General features: G+C 46.4%; 2 protein-coding genes across 4 annotated transcripts in view; one reads left to right on the top strand and one right to left on the bottom strand.

The window, feature by feature from the left end:
* The window catches only part of MEIS1 (Meis homeobox 1), a 108295-nt gene extending 86245 nt beyond the window's left edge, over nucleotides 1-22050 (bottom strand). The window contains exons 1-6 of one of the 3 annotated variants that reach the window (XM_050972366.1): nucleotides 21896-22050; nucleotides 19622-19848; nucleotides 17937-18078; nucleotides 17356-17406; nucleotides 16507-16557; nucleotides 14947-15093 (exon numbers count right to left, since the gene is read on the bottom strand). In XM_050972366.1, coding sequence (XP_050828323.1) covers nucleotides 14947-15093; nucleotides 16507-16557; nucleotides 17356-17406; nucleotides 17937-18078; nucleotides 19622-19821 — 591 coding nt within the window. In that variant the 5' untranslated portion in view covers nucleotides 19822-19848; nucleotides 21896-22050. The other 2 variants (XM_050972367.1, XM_050972365.1) reach the window with 2 other exon arrangements.
* Nucleotides 22051-22533: 483 nt separating this feature from the next.
* Nucleotides 22534-25563, top strand: LOC127059453 (uncharacterized). The gene is made up of 3 exons (XM_050972988.1): nucleotides 22534-23318; nucleotides 23523-23564; nucleotides 24873-25563. The coding sequence occupies exons 1-3, from the start codon at nucleotides 22534-22536 to the stop codon at nucleotides 25126-25128; spliced, it is 1083 nt and encodes a 360-aa protein (XP_050828945.1). The 3' UTR covers nucleotides 25129-25563.
* The last annotated feature ends 932 nt before the right edge of the window (nucleotides 25564-26495 follow it).

The raw sequence follows: 26495 nt of genomic DNA, 5'->3' as shown, positions 1-26495 counted from the left end.
CTGGATTAGTTAACATTATTAGCTAACACAAGTTACCACTAATACAAAATGAAAGAAATCATTGCCTTCTGCTTATATTAAAGAATAAAACTGATTTTTTTTTCAGCACCAAGTATATGAAAGGGAAAGAAAAGCTTCTGGCCAAGGAACCAAAGGTTTGGCCATAAGTACATGCAAAAAAGAAATGGCTTTCTATTACAGGTGATAAAAATTGTACTCAGCATCTTTGATATATATTTTCTCAAAAATTTTGTGAGCACAGCCCGCTTGTAGGCTCATTTGTGTTTGTGTAACAACTGGAGATGGGGAACAGCTAATTCCTTTACCTGTTGGACAAACCTTCACTCCTCCAGGCTACCAGAGAATTGGCTGCAGGTGTAATCTTTCATTCCCTTGCCTTGGAGGAACAGAGCTGCTGCCAGCAATTTGTCAGCATAATTTGAGCTTATTGTTCTTGTACTGAAGTTTTATCTTATTTTCTTTTTCTAAATGAAATACTTATTCATAATGAAAAAAAGTAATGTACTATGTTTGAAGTGTTCTTCTGATTTTCCTAAATCCTACCTTTTAAAAAATTTCAGCTGTGTGAGGTTGAGGGTAGTGACCCACCATATTGGGAAATAGTTGTGCTCAGTACAGAAAAGAACTTGAAGCAAAAAGTGGGGGCTGATTCATTAAGTTATGGCATCCATCACCTCCTACAAACATAACACACCTATTTAGCAAGGATTTACTTTTTACATACTTTCTCCTTTTGGTTGTTGGCCATACTGATGTCCCCAAGCTCACTTGGGCAAAACATTCAATACTGCTGCTTAATACCTTAAGTGTATAATGCATAGGATGGATACTAGAGCTACAGCTGCATGATAGACAGACCTGATCCTTGCAATCCACAAGTCTTATCCCTCTTCACTTCTGGAGGGAATGGCTAATAAGAATCCTCAGGTAGCCTATTCCCCATCCAGCATATAAGAAACTTTTAGATTTTTCTCTTAATTGGAAAGAAAAATACAAACTGGTATAGGGGATTAAAAATACACCTTTATAATACAGAAAATATAATGCCATGTATTTCCCAGAATCTACACTGTTGTTTATGCAAAGAAAAATTAGGGAATGGTTTGGGCTGGAATGGACCTTAAAGATCATTTAGTTCTGACCCCGTTGCCATGGGCAAGGTCACCTTCCACTAGACCAGTTTGGGATTTTGGAGACCATGAAATCCAGACTCATGACTAACTTCAGTTTCTGAGAGGACCCACTTATTGCTTTGCCCCCTGAACATCTCCTTGTGGGACTAACCAAGGCTGATAGCAATCCCACCTCCCAGCCTGCCAAAACCAACTGGGGACACCATACCCAATACAACCAAAACCAAGGGGGTAAAAATAAATTGTACATGTAGAAACTTCAAAATGCTAAAATATAGATGCTTTTTAATGCAAACAACTCTTGCATAATCTGCTTCACACAGCTTTGATTCAAAGGTGAGTTATTTTTATAGAACAACGGCAAAGGCACAAAGATTGTGTTCAGATGGAAAAAACAGTCTTCCAAGGGAAATAAGGGAAATTTCTAGAGAAATAAGGTCGTTGAAATGACAGGCAGGCGATAACTCCGCCTGCAACTAAGCAGAACAGGAGGGTGACTTGTGCACAGATGGAAACCTTTGCAGCGTTAGAAGAGGCAAGGCCTGGCGAACTAACAAGCAGAAAAAGCTCTGCATGGAAGTCTCAGTCCTGACCTGGATTCCCTTCCTAGCCCCAGAAAAGTCATAAGCTTTCTATCTTTAGTTTCCCCTTATTGCAAGTGAGGGTAAGACTCTTCTCTAGCTCTTCGCAGCTGCATAGGAAAAATAAGATATAAGCTGTCTTTATGCATGCAACATGGGAGACAAATAGATAAAAGGAATGAGAGTAGGTATCAACAGGAATACCAGAGAAGATAGAAAACTGGAAATAAACTGGACTTTTACCACTGATTCCACAAGGCCAGGATTCTACCTGAAGAGACCAGAGGCACAACTAATACTGCACACTGTCAAAGGTCACCAAACCAAGATCCACCCAACAACACCTGCGCTCTCCATTAGCTCTGCTGTCATGCCTCAGTGCTGACCCTACCCAGGTGTGGGGTGCACACCAACTGTGTACCCAGGGAGGCATCTCTAACACAGCACAGCCTTCTGACTCCTTACCCTGAAAGCATGGAGGAAAAGAGACCACGGCAGGGAGAAGAAAGGAAAGGGCCTGATAGTCCTAAACAGGATGCATGGAAAACACGAGTGCAAAAGGACAGGGTGACAGTGCTTTCCAAAGGGAAAAGAATAATTAGAAGCAGCAAACATAAACCACAAGAAATAAAGGAGAATGAAATGGAGATCATCAAGACTGGGCGGGACATAAAAACAAAGAGGAAGGAGAAAAACCACAGGTCTTCTCTTCCAGAAGGCACCAAAGCCCTGAAACTCTGCAGGGGCAAGACTTTAAAAAAACCCATTTGTGCATGTTTGTACGCACACAGGGCTGCACGTGTTCACAGCTATGTAAAGCCCCCCCTATCCTGGGCTGCATTCTGTCAGAAGCAGAGCTCCAACACCTTCTGCCTATGCTGAAATCAAACCTGCTGTACTGCGGAAGTCATCTCCAAGGTCCTCCCTGGGGGGACAGCATGGGCAGATGGACTTTTCTTTGAGAGAAGGCTCTAAAAGCACCGAAGAAAACTTCCAGCAATAACAAAAGCAAACAGCTTTTAGACATGTAGACTTCAGGGTTTGCTTCTTGCATTGGAGGTTGCTACACGTGGTAGCCTTGATGGACACCTGAACAGCAACAGCCTCAATAACAGGGGACCTTAACATTGCTCTTTTTTTTTTTTTAATCCCAGCTCAACAGTAAACACTGCCTGCCCAGCCAGGTTAACTGAGCCAGCTGATGGTGATGCAGGGTTTTTGTCTCCCATACAACAAACACTGACTAGTACTTTCTATTTAGAGCAACCCTGCATTGTAAACCTGTCTCCTCCCTTTGATAAGAGACGTATCACTAGATAGCATTAATCCCCGACCCTTTTCTGACACAAGGAAACACAGCTTTGCAGTCAGGAGATAAAAAATCACTGCTCCACATAGATTTTTATTTTTTTTTAAAGTTTACATACCATGCAGAAACATGCACAAAGTCAGCCCCAAACAATACCGCTATACCCAGAAACCTGGTGTGCAAGTCCTCCTTAGCTCCTACTACATTTAATAAGACTGGAGAATTTTCCACATCTTTCTAGACTAGGAAAAAGGTCTTCAGAGACAAATAAGAGTTTCCTGTTCAATATTTCATGTAGTGATTCCTCCAAAGGTGTAAACAGGAAAAGTGTCTTGCCATTTAGCCTGAAAATGAGAGTCTGCCATCCCTTCCTTTTATTGCGTTTATGTGTTAAAAGTAATTTAGAAGGGGATCGGCCAGACGCTCAGGTACAAATGAGACAGCACAGGCTGTCAGATGACTGGCTGAGGTCCCAAAACTGGCCTACTCAAACAGACTTGGGCAGGAGGGAGACCTCAACCTCAACTTTTCCCACCCTGTCCCTTGTGTCCCACCAGGGTCCCAGCAGGCAGCCTCAGTGGAGATGAGTGCTGCAGAAAGATGTGCTCTTCGCCCTGAATATCTGGACTCAGCAAAGGTTTACTTACAGCAAAAGCTACATCTCTAAGCATTCCCCTTTCAGATTTTTAGGGATGATACCTTTCGGGAAAACAAAAATTAACCCATTGGGGTACCTGCTGCAAATTTTTTTTGCATTACTTAAATGCAGGCTCTGACTTCCAACATCCCATCAGCCCAAGTGGAGCTTCTTAGAGAGGGAAGACACAAGCATAGCCCTTGCTCTGCAACAGCCATGCTTCATTCCAGCTCCATCCCAAGCAAAAACCCTGAGCTTGTGTCAAAAATATCAAATGGTTTTTTTAGCTAACTGACAACAGACGCCATTCGGAGTCAGCGTATTTTGATTACAGCACATTGTTCACAGGATTCAAGAGCCTGCTCGCCTTGCATTGTTGTTCAACACCAAAATTAAATTGCAGTATAATTAGCTTTGCTCCAGCTACACCTTTCTGTCTGGATGGATGTGATACCTGCAAAGCCTGTGTTGGGTATAAAATGTGTTCCTGATTATAAAATGTTTGCTTAATCTTGAGGGCACCGCCTTGTTTTTTAAGGCCCTCCGCAAGTCACGCACTCCAGTACATGCTGCCCGTTATCTCCAGAAGGCTTAAAACTGGAATCCCCGTGATTCACATTTTCCAACGCTCATGGCCAAACCCGTCCGCCGAGCAGTTCCTCCACTTTCTCCCATTTAAAAACAAGCCAAATCTGCAGCGCAGTAGAAGCAGCCGCACAGCTCGGCTCTGCAAGCCACATGCCAGCAAGCCAGGGGCCACAAAACACACGGAGCCCCGGCTGTGGGAGCCAGAGGCCAGTGAGCTCCAGGGGTGGTTTGCCAGGCTGGGGTGGCCGTCACTCCCTGACGCCTCCACCCGCTCATGGAGGAGCGGCTTGGAAGCACAGCTAGCTGCCAGAGTCACACAAAAATGTTGGGCTGAGAGGTCTGTGTGGTCCCAATGCACCTCCCAGGGAGCTTTGGGAGTACCCAGTGGTGCCTGTAGCAGCATAGGGCTCATGGCATGGCCCCACATGGATCCGTGCCTCGGGCCAGGCAGACCTTGGGACAGGCCACCACCTCACAAATGTTTCCAGGTAACCCCACAGCTCTGCTCTTTCTGCAGAAGACACCAGCAGCACCGCTACCTATTCCATTCAGAGCTTCAGTTTATCCCCTTCCTCCTTTAAATACTTTTTTAAAATGCTAATTAGTGGAAAATAGCAGAAGAGGTTAAAACCAAAGCATAAAGCCACCAAAAGCAAAGTTTACCATCAGCCTTCCAATTCAGCATAGTGCTTTCCTATGACACCAAACAGAAACATTTTGCTTTCTTGGCAACATGTTCTTCAAATTATCCACAGAGACATAATTACTATAACACATCACAGCTCATTCTTAAATATCTTCTATATATACCTTGCTATCACTAGATGACATATAAATTAAGATATCAACCCTACCTGATGATAAGGGAAAAGGAGAAGTAGAAAATCTCGGCTCTCAAGCACCTAATCGTCTCACTCCAGAACCTCAGCGACAGACCTGAGAAAAGAATTCGCATCTCTCCCCCTGCCTCACACTATCAGTAGAACAGCATTCCCCAGCCCTGCCCCTCCAGCATTGCTGTATCGCTTCTCACCCAAAGGATCTCTCAAACGCTTGTCACTGAGGGCCAAATGTCAGCTCGACGTGCACATGGGCATTTAGGAACAAAATTAATCCTCCCTGCACATACTAGTCATGTGCATACCATCACTCTGGCTTTACAGAAAACAGTAATGAAAAAGAGAACCCTCATAGGAGTTAGATTAATGTAGCAAGACACATCTGTACATACCCTGCTTTTTCTACATATCTGTGACACGAAACACTGCCATGGGCCTCACGGACACGGGGAAAGCACGATGACACTCCCACAGTAGGTGGAAGGCACGCCAGTAAAACTGGTTGCACAACAGGGAGGAGGGCCAGGAGCCTCCAGGGGTAACACAGCTGCAAAATCCCCCAGGCAGACAGGGGTAAAGGAGGGAACGGCTCAAGCATAGTGCCTAAGCTGCCACCAGTGCACATGAGAATCTCGTCCCAAGCATCCATGCAAATATCAGGAAATGACGGGAAGCTGCCTGCCACCGACTCACACATGTTTGAAAGGCTTCTCTCCCTGTCACCCTCCTGTCACAGTGATGCTCAGCGGTGCCACTCAGCTAGGGAACCCCTGTCCATGTCAATTGCTGCCCAAAATACCTGTGTGAACATGAGCAAAGGAGGGAGCGAAGCTGTGACTTCAAATTACCTCCTGGTGACATGGCTGTACCCATGACCACAACACAGCGGTGACACTACTCCCCTGTAACTGTGCACAACAGTAGACAAGAGAAAATGTATGAACTGCAAGCCACTGGGAGACTTCCCTCACCAAAAAATTTGGCCAACTCTACCTATGCAAGGATGCAGGTGCGTGTAGGAGCTCAGTAACCAAAGTATCTCTGTGACTGCAACCCAAGAAGAAGAGTGCCCTATACTGGCTCAAGCCTAAAACCAAAGTGCTGCTTACTGAGACTCAGTATATGTGTCATCCCAAGGCTTCTAGCAAGGAGTTGGCCATGGTTAATACTTAGCTCACCAGATTAATCCAAGTATCAGCAAGCAGCGACTGACCTCCATGTGAGAGCACACGCCTTGGGTTGCTGCTGAGCACCAGCAAGCAGATGATAGCCCAGCTGAGGCCAGGGGCTTCCCTGCACACCCCACCCCAATGCAACAGGTACCACCAGCCCTAACAGAGGTCAAGAATTTCCACAGATCAAACTCTGCTTGCACTGACAGAACTGCCCCATGTTCAGTGCAGGCCAAAACATCCATGAGACAATAGGTTCTACCATTTCTATTTGCACAGACACTTGTAGCCCTGCACCCCAACAAAGCCACAGGGGTTTAATCTGCTCTTACCGTCCCTTCTCCCGGGAGCTACGCAGACTTAAATAGAGATATTTAAAGCCAGTGTTAAAAACACCAGCAATGGCCTGATCTCAGCAACAAAACTGGACCAAAACCTAAAGGCCAAATGAATGAAAAGCAAATTACAAGGTAAAGTTTGCCTTCCCTGAAAGTGTGCCAGCTGCAAGACTCTTATATTACATCGATGCAGCTTTCCAAAGTTTAAATACAATAATTTTCTGTGTTAAGAGCCCAGTAATGCTAATGGAGGCATAATTAGGCATTGATGCCATGCCCATATGAGAGAAGCTTAAAAAACTTAAATAAACTGTGAATGGCAGGATTAATACTGCAGCTTTGCATTTTGTACAGCTGTTTGAATACAGTACATTGCCTGTGATGGCATCAGCTGTTGCTTTACTCTGGGTCAGTACTTCTGAAGTTAAAACAGGCAGTTCTTTTAAGCAAATAAAGAACTACCTCTCTTATTATTGGCCAGTTTACTTCAGCAAAGAAGGTCTGGGTGCATATTTGCTTTATATTAAAAAAATAACCAAACAAAAAATAAAACAAAACCCCCCCCAAAAAAAACAGAAGAAAAAGAAAGCTAAGCTGCAAACAAAAATAACTGGCCAAATTCAAAGTCCAGTGATGCTAAAAAGAGAATTTTAAATTACTGCAATGGCTCTTCAGGATGAAGAACTAGGTAATGCAGTTTTGGAGATCATCTGCCGAAGTGGGAATATCATATAGATGCCTGGAGAGTCCTTGAGAGAACAGCTCACCTCAGTACTGACTGAAGAGGAAACACAATACTTTGGTGAAACAGAATTCTGTATTTCTAGGAAAGGGTCCAATAGAAAATTGCTTACTAATGCAAGAAGCCTTGTAAATTTTATTATGAATGAAAGGGTCAATGGCAAGCGTGTGACAGCCACAGCATAGGCACAAATGGCCGAGTCAGTAAAAAGTAAATAAATACATTACTTATAAGCTCTAGAAGACACCTGAAAATATCTATAACAGAAACTCAGGCTCAGTGAACTTCAAGCAAGACTACAGAACAGCTCCAAAACTATCTCACCATTATTTTTTTCTACCAGGTAAACTAGCTTTCCTACAGGCTAATAGTATTCAATCTCGTCTTTCTTATTGGAAATATCAGCCGGAAAAGTTAATCTAGATTTCTTCACTGTCTTTAAAAAATTAGTTAACACTAGAGAGGGTAGAAACTATCTATGTAAGGAGCATGTCAGCCTGATGCCAAATTCACCTCGGAAACACAATACCCAAATCAACCTCCCCCTGCCTCACAGTGGGGCCCAGCCCTTGTCCCCACCACCTCAGCCAGATCCTTCCCCAAATCCCTGCCACCACAAAACTTTTCAGTTTTTTTTCCCAGGCAGCATTAACAACAACATCGCTCTCGAGCTGAGGAGGAGAGGAGGGTGCGGAGCACGGGCTGGGGCAATGACAGGCGCCAGCAGTTAAGTGCTGCTGTGGAGATGAAATATGCCTAATGAAAAGCTTACCTAAAGCTCGCGGGGAGCCAGCGCCTGGCCGGCCCAACCTCTCCAGAGCGTCGGGCACAAGGCCGACAGGACGCTCAGGAAAGACGAATTAACTAAAAGTTAATGTGGATGTTCTCATTCAAAAGAAAAGTGGCCTACTCCAAAGGGGATTAGGCTAAAGTGAACTAAGGCCACTTTACTTCTGAATGAGAGCATCCACACAATAGTCCAATGCACTTTAACTAATGCACTTTAATTTTACACCCAATCAATTTGTCTTACCTCTCCTGAGTGTCCTTGTGTGGACAAACCCAGAGATTCATCGAGTTTTGAGGCAAGGCAGGGAACATTAGATCAACTCATCCCACTTCCCTTGTGTTATGGGCCATTGCCTTTCACAGTTATCCCTTTATTGATCCCCAAAACTTATGGATAACCTCTGACGGGGGGAGGGAGGAAACATTTCTTCAATGGCCTGGATTTAAAGATGCTTGCAAAATAAAAGCCATTTGCAAAATACTAAATGGCCATAACTTTCAGGAGTCCATCCTGTTGCCAATAGAAGAGGCAAAATTTGGGCAAAAATCCATCCTACCTTCTCTATGCCCTGCAAGTTCATAAGAAAATGGCAGTCCCTGTATTATAACTCTTAAATCTCTTTTGTTTTTTAAATTGCAAACAGAGCTTTTGCCTATAGGGCAAACCCACTTTTTTTTTTTTTTAATTCACCTCACCAATATTTAAATTTTCAATATTTCCCCAGACATCTACAACAAATCTCAGATTCCATTTTCCAAAACATAATAACCCCCAGAAACCGCTTGCTGCCTGCGCTATTGCTTTCATACGCTCAATGACTCACATGAGCCCGAAATCTCCACGTTGCTCTTTACGTCTTGGATGTGTATTTATTAAAAATAAATAAATTAACCCACAGCAGCAACCAGTGAGGCAACTCAAGGACTTGAGCGCTCAGTGGCAAGGGGTTCCCCTGTGCCAGCAGCCCTCTCACTAACAGAGACCAAGCCCCCACCGCCACTGCTGAGGGACTGAAGCTTTCCAGGGATCTCCTCTAAATTTAAAAAAAGGAATCCTGAGGACACTGGCCTGATGGGATTCTGCTCTCACCTATGCTCCAGGTTACATCTCAAAGGGCAAAAATAAGTGAAAGTGAAAAGGCAACCACACTAGGCAAGCCAAAGAAGAGCTGAAGCAACTGTGGAGAAGCTGTATTTCAGACGCATCACAGAGTATCAGCGGTGGGTTAGATATGGAGCCGTTAATCAGTGGTGTAAATACACTCAAAGAAGGCCAAACACAAAACATATGCTCTTTTAGAGCTACCCCCCTCTCCAAATATTGCTGCAACTGCAGGAAAAAATACAAATATAACCAGTAATTATTCCCAATTTGCCATGTAAGTCAAAGCCTGCTCTGAGAAACAGAGCATGTGGAGAAGAAGGTGGCACACCAAGGACAAGAGGCGACACTGCAGCGCACCCCGGTCTCTCCTTCTCTCGCACAACCCTCACTATGAAATAATTCCAAAAAGCTTCAAAAACATTCCTGACCAGAAACAACTCTCCTTTTTATTTTCTTAAACATTTTTAGATTACACAAGATAGATCCTAACTGCATGCTCTTGTGACCAAAAAACCCAAATGCAGAAATGCAAAACAAAACAAAAGAAAGATTCCCTAATTTAAAGAAGCTGTGCTGGATTTTTAGTGCTTTTTGAAGTAGTATTTATCAGCAAGATGTACACTTACTCATTTTGATTGAGAGCAATATAATCTGATTTTTTTAAGTTCTAACATTGCCCACGCGGGGCTGCAGTAACCCTTCTGCATGCAGAGCCCATTACCTTTATTGTTACCTGCGGACCAGCAGCCATAGAAAAACTCAAACCCTCAGCCATAAAGGTTAAACTTCAGGTAAAATTCATTTTTTCATAACTTTCAAGCCTCCAAGTTGCCCCAAAATAACAATCCGTGGTCCCTAACGCAAAAACGGCAAGCTCTGGCTTACAGGAATGCTTAGGATCAGTTTTGAGGTAAAATAGGGCTTAAACTCAGCTCTGTGAGGTCCGATGTTGAAAAGAATTCCCCCAAAAATCTGGGAATTAAACTATCCTTTACAACAAGAGCTAACTTCAGTTTGGAAAACTTTACATGGAAATTATGCCTGAGCATGCAACTTCAGGAAGGCACCTAGCTGTAAGGAGGGCCCCTTTTAGGTTCTTGAATGATTAAAAAATAAAAAAGAACCCCAAGGATTCATGAATTGAAATCATAAACTAAAGAAAATATATTCAATCTTATGTCTACACAACAATGTATTTACTCACTTAAAGAAACGGAGAGCAAAGAAAATCTTAGTTTGCTAATACAATTTCAGCCACGGTGTATCAGATGAAAACATGTCTGGAACAGAAATTAACGTATCCTATCTTCACATAAATAGCCTGCCTAACTGGGGCATGATAACAGCTTCTAAATAGCAAAGCAAAAGATAATAAAAATTACTCAAAAACAAACAACAACAACAAAAAAGATTCACTGGCTCAAAATGACAAAATCAGAGAACGAAAATTAAATTTCAAGTCTTTTAAACATAATTTTATTGGTCATCCTCCGAGTTGTACTTTGCTGTAATTCTTTTATTATGCAGAAATGAATTCTGCCTTGCACCCTCTGCACCACATCTATTATTTTGATGCCTGTTCCTCCAATATGGGAGCACATATCCTAAAGGCAGTAATATTTTTAGCTCTCCTCTTTAAAACCATATATGGTTTGAAAGTACCTGTGAAGAAGTCCCAAAGTAAAATAGTATTTCTCAGTAATTTTTTTCCCTGAGGCACTATTGTTGTATTGGCTACAAGGTATAGCTAATATATTTGAGAATTTGGAAAGTTAAGTCTAGTTGTAACCGGTCGATGCCCTACCACTTTCAGCTATGTTTTTTATTGGATTCCAGTTTATGATTCCTTCTTTGTAAAGAACATATTTTAAGTAATTGTTCCATTAAAAAAAAAAGCTGCTATCTGCATTTTTGTTACAGCAACTTTGCAACTGCACACATTAAAATAAAATCTACTGCAACGTAAATAAAGGTGTTGCTTTATTACATACGTGAGTATATATGTGATATATTATTCCCCAAGAAGGGCCATCTAAAACATCACAGTTGCAAACATTTAAGACTGTAACAAAAATGACTGAGACTCCAGTATCGGTTTACTATCCTTCAACAATTTCCTTGACAGTGGAGTCAAATAATGTTGAATTATGGACCTTCAAGCAGGAAGTCTTATTTCATGTTCATTTTTTGATCATTTCCCTCATAGCTCCTATAGGAATTTGGCTCTTCACTGATTTGCCTTTAAAAGTTTCTGCATCTGTAATTGGCTTGTGCATTATTAAATCGCAATTCTTGTCAAGCAATGCTTCTGTGGACGGGCTCAACAAGTTTATTTTCAGTAAGAAAAATACTGTTTTGTCCCTATAAAATCTATTTTGCATAGCTAATGAATTTTACTTGAATGTGGTGGGTACTTTGTACCATGTTTTCCTCAAAGGACTTTCTAAAGGCTTTTTTGTAGACACATTCTTGTAGTAGAATTTTACAGTTTGGACTAGAGCACCTGGGTGCCAAGGTTATATAGCTTCAAAAAAGCAGCCCCACAGTAACAGTTCAGGATTACCTACGAAATTGAATTTCTCTTGTCAGACTACAAGCAGTCTTTGGGCTTTTTTTTTTTTAAACCAGAGGGAGTTTTCCCAGACACATCACACAACAGCTGTGGTCTAAATCTTTCTGGGCTCTGACAAACGCTGAAAATTTAAACACGCAAATGTTTGAAAAGCTAATGATTAAAAAAGGTTTATTTTGAAACTTTTGAGGATGACCACAATTCTTCAGCTAGGTTTTTTAAAGTCCTGGGGTCTGGATGATTTTGAGTTCAACTCTCCCCAGCAAAAAGCCCAGACTCCTGCCTTGTACTTGTGGAGCTGTGACGGTAAACACCAACTCTGCAGGTCTCACCCTGGCAGGCAGTGGGGTCGAGCCCGTGGGAGAAAGATGCTATTTTAGTGACCTAGTGCCACTGAGCTGGTTAAATCACTGAACAATGGTTAGTGTTATAGGGCTTTACTTTGCAAAATCTAGCATTAGTGTCATTGCTTTCTATTAACCGGGGGGACTTAAAGGCACTGGCTTTGAGGGGCCTTTAGGGAAAGAATAAATAAGGGGAAACCAATAAATTAAAAGAAAAAAACACCCTGTTAACTGTAACCTTTACTACCACAATATAAGAAAATGTAATTAAATCCATAATAAAAGCTTTTACATACTTACTCTTTTACTACTCTCCCAAGCAGAGCCGTGGGCAGGCGGGGGGCCCCACGCCCGGAGCCAGCCCCTCGCTCCCACCGCCCGGCCCTACGCTCCCGCGCATCCCAGGGCCGCGCAGCCATAAACGCGCCCTGCGCAGTCACATCCTAATTAGCCGCCCCGGCGACCAGCACTCAACACCTTATTATTGAACCATTAGGGCCCCGATACTGCCGGCCGCGCCGGGGCCGGGTTTGGCACCGGAGTTTACGGGAGGGCGCGGGGGACTGGGGACTGCGCATCCCCCGGTAAACCCCCCCGCGCAACCCCCGTGCCGCCCGCCCGATCTCCGCGGGCTCGTTCCGCCGCCTCATCGCCCGGGGGAGAGGAGGCTGAAAAAGCGCACTTTTGCACCTTTTCTCTTAAATATGGAAAGCAAAGCCCCGCTGCCCGCGCAGCTCCGCGGGTGCGGACGGGTAGGTGCGGGGCTGCGCGCCCCGCTGCCCGGAGCGGAGCCGGAGCGCCCCGGGGCGCGGCCGGGGCAGCGCTCGCACAAGCCGGGCGTGCCGGGGCCGAGCGCCACGGCCCAGCGCGGCCGGCCCGCGCAGCGGGACAGGGGACGGAGAAGTGTCCGCGCTCCGGGTAACAAAAAGGGGGGCTCGGGGTGGTGGAGAAACACACCGACCTCCAACAACCCCAAAACTGCAGCTCCATTTCTTTAGCTTTCACTTTAATAAAATAATGATTCGTTGGGAAAATGGGGTATAAATCTTCATTTTGGAGGCAATTAAAGTGTTGATTTCATTCGTGCCCCTGAGCAATTCTTGTAATTTGCTCAAATAGCTTTATGTACCCAGCACTCCAGAGCTTTTAGAAACCCATTTTCTAGTTAGACTTGTTGGATTACAATTTTTATTCAACATCAGCGAGCCGAGCTTCCCTCAGCTAGACCCTGGCTGGAGGGTTCCCCTCGCTCTAAGGCGCTGCATGGGGCCGGCGGCTCCCCGGAGCATCCTCGCCAGCCTCGGGCACCTCCCTGCCACACCACCCTCCACCCACTCTGACAAGCTTTTCCCCTGTACAGCAAAACTGTGTGGGAAAAAAAAAAAATCCCTTCAAAACAACCTACCTATGTGCACATAAACCCCTTTCTAAAAGTTCATGCCTTCCTTCAAGCCTGCCTCCTGTGTCACAAACCGACAGCCTTTGGCAGATAGGAGAAAATATTTCAAATACTGCCCACACTGCAATGCAACGCACCTTTATACGTCGGTGATTTATAAAATAACTCCCAGCTGACAGTGCCAGTGATAACAGCAAAGCAGCTGAGGAAACTCCTGTCTGCTTGGCTGCGCCTTGCTTGAACAAAAGGAAACCTCCAGAGTCAGGAGCGGATCACTCCTAACACTATATTTACGTAGCTGATCAAAAAGAAGAAATAACTTGGGGGGGTTTCATCAGGGATTTCTTTTTTGTGCATGTGCTTGAGGTCCCCTCTCTCACAGGCAAAGTGCTGCTACCCCTCGGTTCAGAGCAAACACATGGACCGCGAAAACCCCACCGTTTCACCCAACTCGAGTAAAAGCCAAATCTCAGCCACTACCATCATCCAGGAGCTTAATTTAGATCTAGGCACCTTCTGCATTAGCCCCAAGTGCTCCCATGAAAAGGCAAGGATCCCAGTCTGCGCCCAGTGGAAGGAGGAGGGATGGGAGAGGGGACAGCCAGCTCTCCCCACTCAGCTCACCCACATTTCCCACCCCGCTGCAGCCGACATTAAAGGTCTGAACCATCCCAAACAAAACCTGGACAACCATCGCAGCCACGCGAGGCTTTGCTGGCTTGGCTTTGACTATATTTATTCTTTAAAGAGAGGGCTTGAAAACTTACAAGATCAAGGAAAAGAATTTAAAATCTGAATCCCATTTTATTTTCTCCTTTTTTTTTTCTATTAAGTAAAATAAAATGGGCGCGCTTGCAGCAGGCAGGCGTGCACAAAGCAATGTTCACTCAAGTCTAAAAGCGTTCGGCCAAGGAAAACTGACAAGACGGACTAATGAACCGTAGAGACGGGAAGAAAATAGCCAGTATTTGCTAGATTTCAAACCCTCTCTGTCTTCTCTGGACCACCTATCTCGGATTTTATTATTATTTTGGTCAACGACTCCAGCCCTTCCTTCCCTAAGCTACCAAGAAGCCAGTGATTCACAGATACCACTTCTATTATTGGAAAGGGTAAATAAAATAAAGACAAAAATTAAAAGCGACAAGAAACAGGTCAAGATTGCAGGCGATGCTTTTACAAGCTCATCTCGCCAGGTCGAATCTGGGAGCAAGCCTTAATGAAGCAATAATAGCCACATTATTCAAAAATTTTCATTTCGATGGAAATTTATCTAAAAGGGATTTAATCATATGCAAATAATAAAAGGAGGCGTAGTGACCCAGCAAGCGATCTGCATACAAATTTTAACGTTGTGCGACATTGGCGAGATCATACCTGATCCGTTAGATTTGCTGATCTTGTTATGTCTTCACTGTCCGATTTTGATCCGCCCTCTCTATCGTCTATGACCAAATCGATAGGCATTTTTCCTTTCAAACAGCTAATATACCGGTGGCAGAAATTGTCACATAATTCGTGTACCTACATTATGACAGAGGTTAAAAAAAAATGAAATAAGAAAAAAGAAAAAGAAAGAAAGGGGGGGGGGAAAGGAAGAAAATATAATCAGGAATGCATAAGTAAAATTGACAAGTGCAACCAGTCTCCCCGCTTCGCCCCTGTGACATCAAAAGTCCTAAATAGGGGAAACACACTGCAATTATCCCCCTGAGACCTCTAGACGCATCCAGAATTAGGAATAACTTTCTTTTCTCACAAAATAGAGATATCCCAGAAAATTGACAGTGACAAGATGATTCACAGGCTACAACATATTCAACACCCGTGTTAAATTCATCTGCTCCCGGAGCTGTGGCCATTAGAGAGGTGACCTGCATGGGTGACATTTAAGGTAAACTATTTAATTTCATCCAGTTATTTCATCATAAACCCTTTCCAAAGGGGTATGAGGACAGAAAAAAGGATTAAAAAAAAAAATCCACATGCACTGCGCTGAAATACATTATAGGCATCCATGCCCTGAAATCCCCAGTTGCTCTGATAGACTTGTACCTGAGCTGCCTTTATTAATGGGCAGATTTTAACACATTTTGGTAGAGAGAGACAACCTGACAGTTATGGTTAGATAAAGTGACTGAGGCTCAGGAGGAACTTTTCAACTATTTAAAAACCTCTCAAAATGTTTATTTTTAGGAGAAAGGGAATTCTCTTCTAGGCCAGCTATCAATGACACATAAAAAATCCTCAGGAAACCCAGAGCGCACTTCCAATTTAACGTGGGCTCAGATGACACTGCCTGCTTAAAAATTAGCATTCTCTCTCCTAAGATTTCTAAAACAGACAACAAAAAAATCCTGCATTCAGGCTGCAATCTCTTTCTTCTGCACAGAGGTGTACAATATTCCCAGGAACAAGAGACAGACAGAACTATCAACTCTGCTTTGTCTCTGCAAAATGTTACAGGACAATCCGCGCCCCGAGCCTGACCTGCAGATGGCTCTTAAAAAAAATAAATAAATAAAAAAGATTCCCTCTTCCAACCCAGCTAGCTGCAACCGAAGTCTCTTCTTCACTATCACCAAAAAAAACAATATCTATTTTTTTTATCACAATTTCAGGAGCTTGACTGAACTAACCATTTGGAGTCTCATCTGCGGCACCACAGAACTGCAACTATTTATACAAAGCCAGCAAAATATTACAATGAACACAAGGCCTGGGCGTTCAAGAGCTCGGTTTTAGAGGCTGAAATTGTAATTAAACTGCGAAGAGAAATGGACGCCAAGATTGGTCTTGACACTAATTACCAGAAAGAAAGACATTTATGCAAATTTACCAGAAGCCTGAACTTCAGCAGTACTGAAACAGAGGAGGAAGAAAGGAGTGGGGGGGAAGGTAGACAGAAAGAGAGGGAGAGAGAGAGACAAAAATTACCTTCTCTAATTCCAACAAATGAAACCTTAATACTTGTATGGCTTGAATCATCTGCAAAGACACAAACAACATGAGCATTAACCTCATTCCTGGATTTGGGGATATTTCCCACAGCCACCTCAGGCACACTTTGTAGCTTGACTTTTCTCTAGTAGTAAATAAAAAGTTGTTTTGATTTATGGCAATAACACTAAAATTTAATAGCAGTGGCTTTGTGCGCTGTTTAATGAGAAGCGACCTAGAGTTAACAAAAAAAAAAAAAAATCCCAATTGCAATGAAGCAACTGAATTATACGGATCATAAACATTTCTTAAAAAAAAAAAACAACCCTCTAAACACCACCACTGGCTCCTCGCTTTGTGAAAGCGGGTGCAGGACTCCTACAGTGGAGGCAAAATATTTATCCTTAACAAGGGAAGGAAAGAAAGAGAGAAACAACCTAATTTTCAGTGAATTTGCCACTGGTGCATCTCCAGCCATTGTAATCCTCTCAGTTTCCCATTGAGCTGCTTATAAGGTGCGTGGAGGGGCTGGTTAGAGTGGAGATAAATCCATGCTCCTCTTGGGCAGGCAAGCTCACCATCAAGCCTGCCAGCTCCTCTTTGGATGGGGTTTTCCTTTATGCCTATCCTTATGGGATTTTTTACTTCCAATCAATTATCACACCATGTTTACTTGTAAATATAATGATTGAAACAATTATAATTTTTAAAAATCCACGTGAGAAATTTTCAATTTAGCACCACCAAACCACCTCTCCAGATGACACAGAAGTTTAAAAAAATAATAAATAAATGGGAAGGGAAGGGAGGGTGGGGGCAGGGAGAGGAAGAAGTTTTAACTCTTACCAAGTTATCCAGTTCAGGATTAGAGGAAAAGAGGGGTTTCTCTGCTCGGATCTAAATGTAAGAAAGGGGGAAAAAATAATAATAAAAATTATTTGAAATATGGAAGCAGAAAAAGCAGACGTTATTATTTCTTGCTTCATTACACTGTCGAGTCCATTATGTAACCTTCCGTGCAAAGCCCTGACTGCTGGATTTAGTACATCAGCCAAACACTTGAGCAAGTGAATCAAATGCACTGAAAAATGCCTATGGAGCTTCCCAGGCAGAGCCCGTCCCAGCTCCCGGGAGCCGCACAGCGAAACTCCCGGCCGGGCACAGACCGCTCCACTTTATCCATTTTTTAAGGGGGGCTAGTAAATGCCAAGATTTCCTGATTTTTTTTTTTCCTCGTGTTTTGTTTTGGTTGGGGTTTTGGGGATTTTTCTGTTTTGGTTTTTATGCCTCTTTCAGTAAGAGAGGGGGGAGGGGGAAACGCGCATCTTTATCTCAACAGAGACTTGTTTTTCTCGATACGATTTTTTCCCTCTTTTTTTTTTTTTTTTTTTTTTTTCTTTTACTGTTTTCAACCCGGTTTTGCTGACCTGTTTGGCGAACACTGCTATGTCTTCATTGAAAGACTCAGAGGAGCAAACATCGCCTCCCGCTACCCCGGGCTCCCTGGGTGTGCATGTAGCTAATTCACATTTCTCAAAAATCAGTGCTAAAAGAGGGAACAGGGGGTGTCTGAAAGAAAATACAATAGTCACACACACAGAGGGGGGGAAAAATATCATAACGAAACAAAAAAAAAAAAAACCCCAAACACAACAATAGTTAGTCCCAGAGCAGCGTGCATGGGGAAGGAGGCACCCACAGAGGGGGCTCCGGCACCCCACGCCGCCTCCCGCAGCGTCCCGGCCCCTTCCCACAGCCAGCCGGCCGGCAGCCCGGCATTTCCCCGGCCTTTCGGCACTGTCTGGCCGCAGATATTGTTAATACAACCTTAGGACAAGCCAAGAATAAAACCCAAGCCGGTTTCAGCAGCCATTTTGAATTAACTTTCCTTGTCTTTAGGAAAAAAAAAAAAAAAGAAAAAAATTAAAATCCCTGGGCATACACTTCTGCCTCTCATGCTTTAAATTCTCGCTTTCTGCTGGAGGACTTGCAGGGAGCAAAAGGGGGAAAAAACAAACCCAAACCAACAGAAAAGCATAAAAACAAAGAATTCCCATCCAAACGAAAAAAAAAAAGATAGGAGAAAAAGCCCTTAAACCCACCCAACAGACCTCCGACCCACTGGCCAAGCCGGGCTGGATCACTACGGCCTGCCCGGCCCTCCGCCCCCCGGGGCTCCGCAGCCGCCGACCCGCGGGGGAAACCAGGTGCTCCTGGGCAATCCCAGCCTGGAAAGCCTCCCCGAGAGAAAGGCAGCGTGGGCATCTGGTTCCCTCGCCCGTTTAATAATTTAAATAAATAAATAAGCGTGGGCGCACACACACGTATATATATGTATATTTAGAACAGGGAGTTAATTTTTTTTTTTTCTCTCAGGGCTTCATACTTTTTTTTCCTTCTGGGTACCGTACACCACCGACTTTTAACCAATCCTTCAGATTTCTGATAAACCGATAAAGCAACCTAACTCTATGAATTTTATTTTCCTCCCCTTTCTCCTCACTGTCCTGAGAGTGATTTTTAAAGGCTCTTAAACTTCGCTTCAAACTCCAGCTGGGCAGATACATTTTAAAAGCATCTGCACCCGGTGTAATAACCCCGTCAGCTCCCATAGCAAGGGCCTAGAAACTGCTTTAAAAGTTGCTACACTGAGAAACATCCAATGCTGTCGGATAAAAGACGTTTTTAAAAAAGAAATTTTTAAAATAAAAAGTCTTGAGAGGAGCAGATCTGTGAGTTCTCTCAGCACAAGGAAAGACGAATAATGTGGAAAGTTGGGCAAAGCTCTCCAAACTCTCCCTGCTCCAAAACTCCGTGCACAGATTTACCACCGGGCGCAGGTTGTGCCCTGGGAATATTACTTTCCGCCTCCTCCCGCGGTGATGCCTGCCGCCCCTCCAGCAAGCTCCTTTTTCCCCGAGCCCACGCGGCTCCCCGTGCCGGTGGGACCCCAACCTTCTCCCCCGCCTCCCGAAACAGTAACGACACAAAAGTAAGAACGCGGCCCCTTTCCGCGCAGCGCTCCCCATCCCGCCCTTCCCCTCCCCGCGCAGCCCGCGCTGCCCCCCGCTCCATCCCGCTCAGCTTGCGCGGAGCCCTGCGCGGCACCTACCCGTAGATGGCATCTTTATCTCTCTTGAGGGCGTCGTTGACGGAGGCGCCCATGGCGGGGGGCATGGCATTGGCGTGGGCGGCGTGCGGGTACTGGTGCGAGTGCAGCGGCGGCCCGTGGTTCAGGTGGTGGACGGGCTGCATGGGGCGGGCGCCGTGGGGGTCCCCGTACATGGTGGTGGGGATGCCCACCCCCTCCATGCCGCCGTAGTGGGGCAGCTCGTCGTACTGCGGGGCAGAGAGAGCAGAGAGGCGTCAGGGGGAGGCGGGGGCAGCAGCTCCGCTCCCCCGTCCCCCCCCGGGATGAGCCGCGATCCCCCCCGAGCGCACCCGGGCTCCGCCGCGCCGGCCCTGGGGAGGGAAAGCCGCCCCGGATCGGGAACAGAGGGCCCGGGCTGCTCCGGCCCGAAGCCCTCCGAGTCCGGGGCGGAGGAGAAACAACAACAACAACAATATTAATAATAATAATAATAAAATAAATAAAAGTGAAAAAATCCCACCCTAATCCCCATCCCCAAAGTTCCCCAGCCCCCACCCCCCCACCCACTCCGTGAATGGAAACGGTTCCCGGAATCCAAATTTGCCTCCGCTAAACTTTTTCCCGCTGATAAGAAGTCAGGTACCTCACCCAGCGAGGATGCAAAAACTTCAGCAGCGGTAAACAAAACCAAACCAAACCAAAAACGAGAAGGAGCGATTTGCGGATTTCCAGCAATTCCACGCGAACACAAGTTTTAAAGCCGAAAAGCTGGAAACGTTCGCCCGGGCTCTCGGGATTTTGGGAATGCCTTTTTTTTTTTTTTTTTTTTTTTTTTTTTTTTTAAGGGTTTTCTTTGTTAAAGATTAAGGACCGAAAGCTACCGCGGTTCCCAGGCAGCGGGGGAAACGGCCACTTTTCATCTATTAAAAGCGAAGGTGTGAATAAACACTTTTAAAGATCCCTGACACTTGCTTGGACAGAAAGAGTAAAAGGCAAGTTGTCAGCAGAGGAACTTTCTTTCCCAACCAGCTCTCGGACGGCGGCAGGCAAATTAGGCAAGAAAACGTCTTTCCAGGGCTTTTCTCCTTCCCCAAATCCCTGTCCCCCAAATCACCCGACTACAGCTGATTTTTTTTTTTTCTCAAAACTGCAATTTAGGAGGTAGTTAGAAGAAAAAAAAAAAAGGGGGGGGTGGGGATCGCACCCAAAATAGAAACAACAATACACATGGCAGTGAATGCCGGTAACTTCCAATTCAAATTAAAGTCACTTTCTTTCTAAAAGAGTGGGGGGAGTTTGTCCACTGCACTGCACCTTTTGGGACAGAATATATTAAAAAAAAAAAAAAAAAAAAGGGTGAGTAAAAAAGCAGGTAAAAGAAGAAGAAGAAAAAAGTTGTGCTTACTCCCAGCCAGAACTTATCTTCTGAAAGTGAAGCAGTATATCATCACTAACACAGCAAAATGCTCAGAGACATGCACACATTCAAATATTTCAAGCACTGGTGATTTTAAAAAAGACATTGGTAGGACTAGAGCTACAAAACCAACAAATACAGAGGCTCGGACATATTCACTTACATGCCTGCATGTCATTAATGTATAGAAAGCTTGCCTCTTCCCTGAGAGCCCCGGGATGGGGAGTAAAAGAACCAAGAAAATAGCAATATACACAGGTTTTAAGCCTACAAATACAACTGATAAATCCTCCCACTGCAGAACACCGCTTTGTGCCCCTACTCCAAAAAGGAGAAAAAAAGAAAAAAAAAAAGAAGAAACTTTTTTCGCAGCGTCTCTGTCAGCCACGTTTCAATATTATTTCACATTTGAAATCCATTTTTTTTAATCATACGTACCCTTTGCGCCATCGGCCTGCTTGCTCCCTTCCTACTTCAACTTCTAATATATCCTCTTTAAGGCCAGTGTGAAAAGAAAGAAACACGAAGTTTCCCCCCTCACCCCCAAAAAAAGGCAAAAATCCCTTAGCGTCTCCAGCAATGGAAGCAATCGAGTAAAATCTTCGGCTTGCTGGATCTCAGCGAAACGATACGGTAATTCAGCATTAAAAAAGGAGAAAAAATTAGAAGAAAAAAAAAACAACTCTCCCTCCTTCCTTCCTTCTTTTTTCTTTCTTTCTTCCCTCTCTCCCTGCCTCTCTCTCTTACTCTCCCCCTCTCGTTTCCAAGACAGCAGCGGGGGGAAAGCAAATATCCTTTCCCCAAATCAGGTTTTTTTTTTTCTCTTTTTTTTTTTTTTTTTTTTTTTTTTTTTTAAAGTGCCCCTCAAACCCAACTACCAAGTCTCATGGCTTTTTGCCACTCCGGCTGTCAATCACAGGCGAGGTTGTCAAGGTGGTGAATGACTGATGATGATCCGCTGCGTGTGCTCCCACCGCGCAGGACACCGCGAATGTTAATTTTCGAGTGCGCTCACCCAAAAAAAAAAAAAAAAAAAAAAAAAAAAAAAAAAAAATTTAGAAAAAAGAAAAAATTTTAAATCGAGGGAGGAGGAGAAGGAGGGGGAAAAATTAAAAATTAAAAAGGCTCTCTAACGCGCCGGTTCTCCTTTTATTATGGTTATTATGATGATGATGATGATGATGGGGGGCTTTTTTTTTTCGCTCCTCCTCGGATCGCTCCTAATTCCTCGCCGGCGCCGGCTCGCTCTGCCCCTGCGCGGCCGCCGGGCGAGGCTGGCGGAGGCGGGCCGGGCGCGGGTGCCGTGCGGGGCGGGCGCGGGAGGAAGGGCAGCGGGGCGGGATGGCAGGGGGGGTAGGCGGGGAGAGGCGCTGCCGCCGCCGCCGCCGCGGTCCGAGCGCTGCCGTCCGTCCACCGCCGCCGCCGCCGCTCCGCCCGAGCGCAGCGCAGCGCCGGGCTGGAGCAGACTGCGGGAACCCGGAAGTAGTGGTGGCCATAACAGGTCGCGTCTTACACAATGCGCTGGGCGGCAGCAACTCCGCCACCGGCGCAGGGGGGCGCGCCGCCCGCCCCGCGCCCGCGCAGCGCCGCGGCTTGGACACACCGCCCCCTCCCGGCCCTGCCCTCCGCGCCCCGCCGCGCGCGCGCGGACAACGCGTCCGCGCCCCCCCGGTGCCCGCGAGGGCGCTCCCATCGCCTTTGTCTGGCGGCGCCGCCGCCCCGCGCAGCGCCCGAGCAGCGCCCCGGGGTCGCGCCGCCGCCCGCCCCTCGCTTCGCCGCCCGCCTCGCCGGGCGCCCCCCCTCCCCGGCGGCTCCCCCCACGGCCGCCGGCCGAGTGAGCTCACCCGGCCCCCGGCCGCCGCCGCCGCGCCGCCGCCGACCAATCAGCGCCGCGCCGCCCCGCGCCGCGCCCCCATTGGCCCGGGCGGGAAGCGGGGCTCGGACCGGCGCGCCGGGGGGAGGGGGGGGGGGCACTCCCGTCCCCGTCTCCGTCCCCGTCCCCATCCTTATTCCCATCCCTATCCCCATCCCTCCTCCGAGCTCCGCCGGCGGGGCGATCCCCCCACCGGTGCTTCCATCCGCCGAGCCGGGGGTCCGCTCCCTTGCGTTCAAAAGCACAGCCATCCCTCCCCGCAGCCCGGCCGGTCCCCGCCGGCCTGGGAGCGGAGAATTCGCCGTGCCCCTTCCTCCCCTACCTGCGGGCCGGGCTGCGCAGAGCCCCGAGCGGGCTTGCGGGGATAGCTGCCCCGACACTATCGCATCTTACGCCCGGGCAGCGGGGCGGGAGACGGAGAGCCCCCGGTACAGCGGTCCCGACTGAGCTGCTGGGGGGGAACCGGGGAGTGACGGGGGGGTTCCTGTGGTAAATCCCCTGGGGCACACGGGACGCTGCTCCGCTGCTGCCGGATCCCCGGGGGCGGTGGGGAGCGGCTCGGCCCCCGCCGCCACGTCTCAAACTTCGGGGAAACTCGTTTTCATTCCCCCCTCCCGCCCCTTTTCCTCTAGGACCGGTTTTTTATCCCGGAGAGAGAAATCCAGACCTCTCAGGTAAGAGCCGTTTTCATGCACTGATCCGCACCCACCCATCCGAGCCATGCACGTTGGCTTCATTTCTCTGGCCATTTCCCCGGGGAAAGGCGCTCGGTAACGATTCCCCATCGCAGCGGTCCATTGCAGGGGGTGGCTGTGACCCAGCTCCCAGGGACGCGTTTCCTCCTCTTCCCATCTTCTTTTCCTCTCCCTCCCACCACCAGGAAAAAAAAACCAAAACAAAAAAACCACAAAAAAACCCAAAAGACCCTTTTTCAGAGTCTCCACTAGGCCTTTATGAGCTTAATTCAGCGCAACTCAGACTGAAACACTTTTACAATGTAATTACAGCCCTACAAATTGTTTGCCCAAACCTCATCCTGGATAAGGATTTTACAATTAGCAAACAGTTACTACACTTAGAGCTCGCTGTGAGGAATTACTCAGCTCTCAGCTCTCCTCTCCGCCTGTGAGAGGCTGGCCAGAAAACAGAAAGAAAACTTCAAAAAAAACCCAAAAAACCAAAAACAACAACAACAAAGAAAAAAAAAAACAAAAAAAAAAAAAAAAAAGGAAGAAAGGAAAAAAAAAAGGGTTAATCCGGACAGCAATTAATCATCTGTTAAACGGGAAAAAGTAACCGGCCAACTCCGCGCTATCCCAGTAAACTCCTGCCGCGGCGGATGCTATGCGCTGCAGCGGGACCCGCGCAGCATCTCATCCAGCCGCCTTTTTAGGAAAGCAACTCTATTTGGGGTTTTTTGTTGAGGTTTTTTTTTTTTTTTCTCCAAAAACTTGCTGGTTTGCGGGAATCTATTTAAGCTTGCCCATCGCCTGGTGGAAAGGGTGAGGGGCGGGGGGAAACACGGATAGGGGAAAAACAATAAGGAAGGAGCGAGGGGGTCTGGTGGGTGCGGCGGGCCGGGTAGCAGCCTCGCTGCGGAGCGCGCAGCTGTGCAGCGCTCGCTGTGCAGCGCTCCTACTCTCGGCGGAGCGGCCCCCCCCAGACCGCGGCTGGGCCTTTAGCGAAGGGATCCACCGAGCTAAGGCAAAAAAAGGCGTCTGGGGAGCAAGGAAGCCTCCTCCACAAGGTGGAATCTGGGTCCATTTGCTTATCGGATAATAAATGAGGCTTTTAATCAAGCTGAATTTCCCAGCTTAAGGAAAGAATTAGTCATACCTAGGAACAATCAAATGGTTTCTAGCTGGCTTCCCTGCCGCCTTCCTAGCAGGGTTTTAGGGGGTGGGGGGCGGGGGAACGGGGGGAGAATTACCATCTAAGTGTGCTCTTTCACCATTAATACTTAAATTTGAAAACTGAAATAGGAACAACCAGAAGAGCGAAACAAACAAGAAACCGCAGAAGAAAGCATTGGAAAGGCGGCCGGGAGATAATCCAGGAATGCTTCAGATAAGGAAGAGGGGGGGACTATACGTACGGAGATACCCGAAAAGTCAGAGCCTAATGGAACGACTGAAAGAGGGACGGTGGGTTGGGGGGGAAACCCGCACTTGTTTAGAGCCTATTAAAGGTCACATCGGGCTGGGGGGTGGGGTGCGGGTAATGATAAAAGGAGTTTAAGAAAGAGGGGTTTAAGCGCGCAGATGAAGCGCAGAACCAGGATTTGGGGGGTTTGTTTACTGGCTCCCGATGCAGAAAACAAAAGAGCGGCGGGTCCATCCGGAGAGTGAGCCCGAGGTCAGCCGGGGCTGCGCTGCTCCCACCGCCGGCACAGCTCGGGCCCTGTGTGCCGCGGCCGCCCGGCGCCCCGGGAGTCCGCGGGGACCGCGGAACGGGAGCTGCCCGCTCCCCCACGGCCGGGTCTGACGCTTGCAGAAGTTATGGAGTGGTTTGATTAATTAAATGGTGGGCTTCATAAAATATTTCCTAATAAAATTTACGGTTGTCTTAAAAGTTTCCAACAGTGCTATCATTTTTTTTTTCTTAAATAAAATTATCTGGGAAATGAGTTACTGGCTGGAATTTTCGAGACTTCAACGGTGACAGCAGTGCCGGCGGCGGGAATGAAGGCACCCGCACACAAAAGGAGTCTTTCAGTGACAAAAGTTGCGATGGCTGCCAGGTTTTCCCCGCGGTGGCACCTCGGGCTAGCCCGGGCAAGGGAGCGCAGAGCCGACCTGAGCCTTGCACTTCCTATTTCACATTACAAATAGAACATTTCAGCCGAAAATCCGTAGACTAACCCCTGAGCCGTTAACACCATCGTGTTGGGGTTCTTGAAGGGTTTTTTCTTGCACGATTTGGGTTCTACAAGTTCATTTGGGTTAACCTGGAAACTGCGCTCCGTGCCGGGGTTCGCGACGATCCCAGCCTATAGCCCATTCGCCCCCCGGCGCTCCTGTACTCCCTGCCTATGCCAAACCCTCTTTCTTTCCTGTCGATATTCCTATACTTCTCGTTGAATTACATAATAATAGCAATAAAAGAAATTGCTGGATAAAACTGTGGCTGCTTAATTTAAAAAAATTATAGGAAAAAGAAAGAAAAGCCGCTGGGTTGCTCTGCATCCCAAGGATTGAGCTGTTGTGCCGTCTACTGGGAGACGGGAAAACTACAGCCAGAAAAGCTTCCAAATTTTCTGCGAGAGAAAAGTCCAGTTTTCGGCAATTTGAAGGGGTCGGAGACGCCCAAGTCCTCAGTAGAAGAATATCGACCCCAGACAGAAAAGTCGTAGAGACACTAATTTTTTTCTTGGGCTACACCTGTGTAATTGCATAAAAACTCCACTCCTAAGTGTTTAGGATTTTACTGACTGCAGACCGTGGAGCAATGATATGGTGAAGATGCTTTGAGTTTCCCCGTGAGAGCTAGTCAGACATTAGCTAAATATGTAGAAAAGAGGAATTTAATTTTTTTTTTTTTTTTTTTTTTTTTTTTTTTTTTTTTTTTTTTAAGAAGGGGAAAATGCCAATGGTTTAAAAACTTCT

This window comes from Serinus canaria, chromosome 3, assembly GCF_022539315.1.
Source record: "Serinus canaria isolate serCan28SL12 chromosome 3, serCan2020, whole genome shotgun sequence".
In the NCBI taxonomy this organism is placed as follows: Eukaryota; Metazoa; Chordata; class Aves; order Passeriformes; family Fringillidae; genus Serinus; species Serinus canaria.
The sequence above is the reverse complement of the archived record's forward strand: the minus strand, read 5'-3'. Positions and strand labels throughout refer to the sequence as shown.

What these genes read in the sequence shown, in the direction of transcription:
- LOC127059453 (XM_050972988.1), top strand. Translation starts at nt 22,534, where the DNA reads ATGCGCTGGGCGGCAGCAACTCCGCCACCGGCGCAGGGGGGCGCGCCG. An exon ending in CGGGAGACGGAGAGCCCCCG is followed by an intron (nt 23,319 to 23,522) that starts GTACAGCGGTCC and finishes CTTTTCCTCTAG; the next exon opens with GACCGGTTTTTTATCCCGGA. An exon ending in GAGAAATCCAGACCTCTCAG is followed by an intron (nt 23,565 to 24,872) that starts GTAAGAGCCGTT and finishes AAACTGAAATAG; the next exon opens with GAACAACCAGAAGAGCGAAA.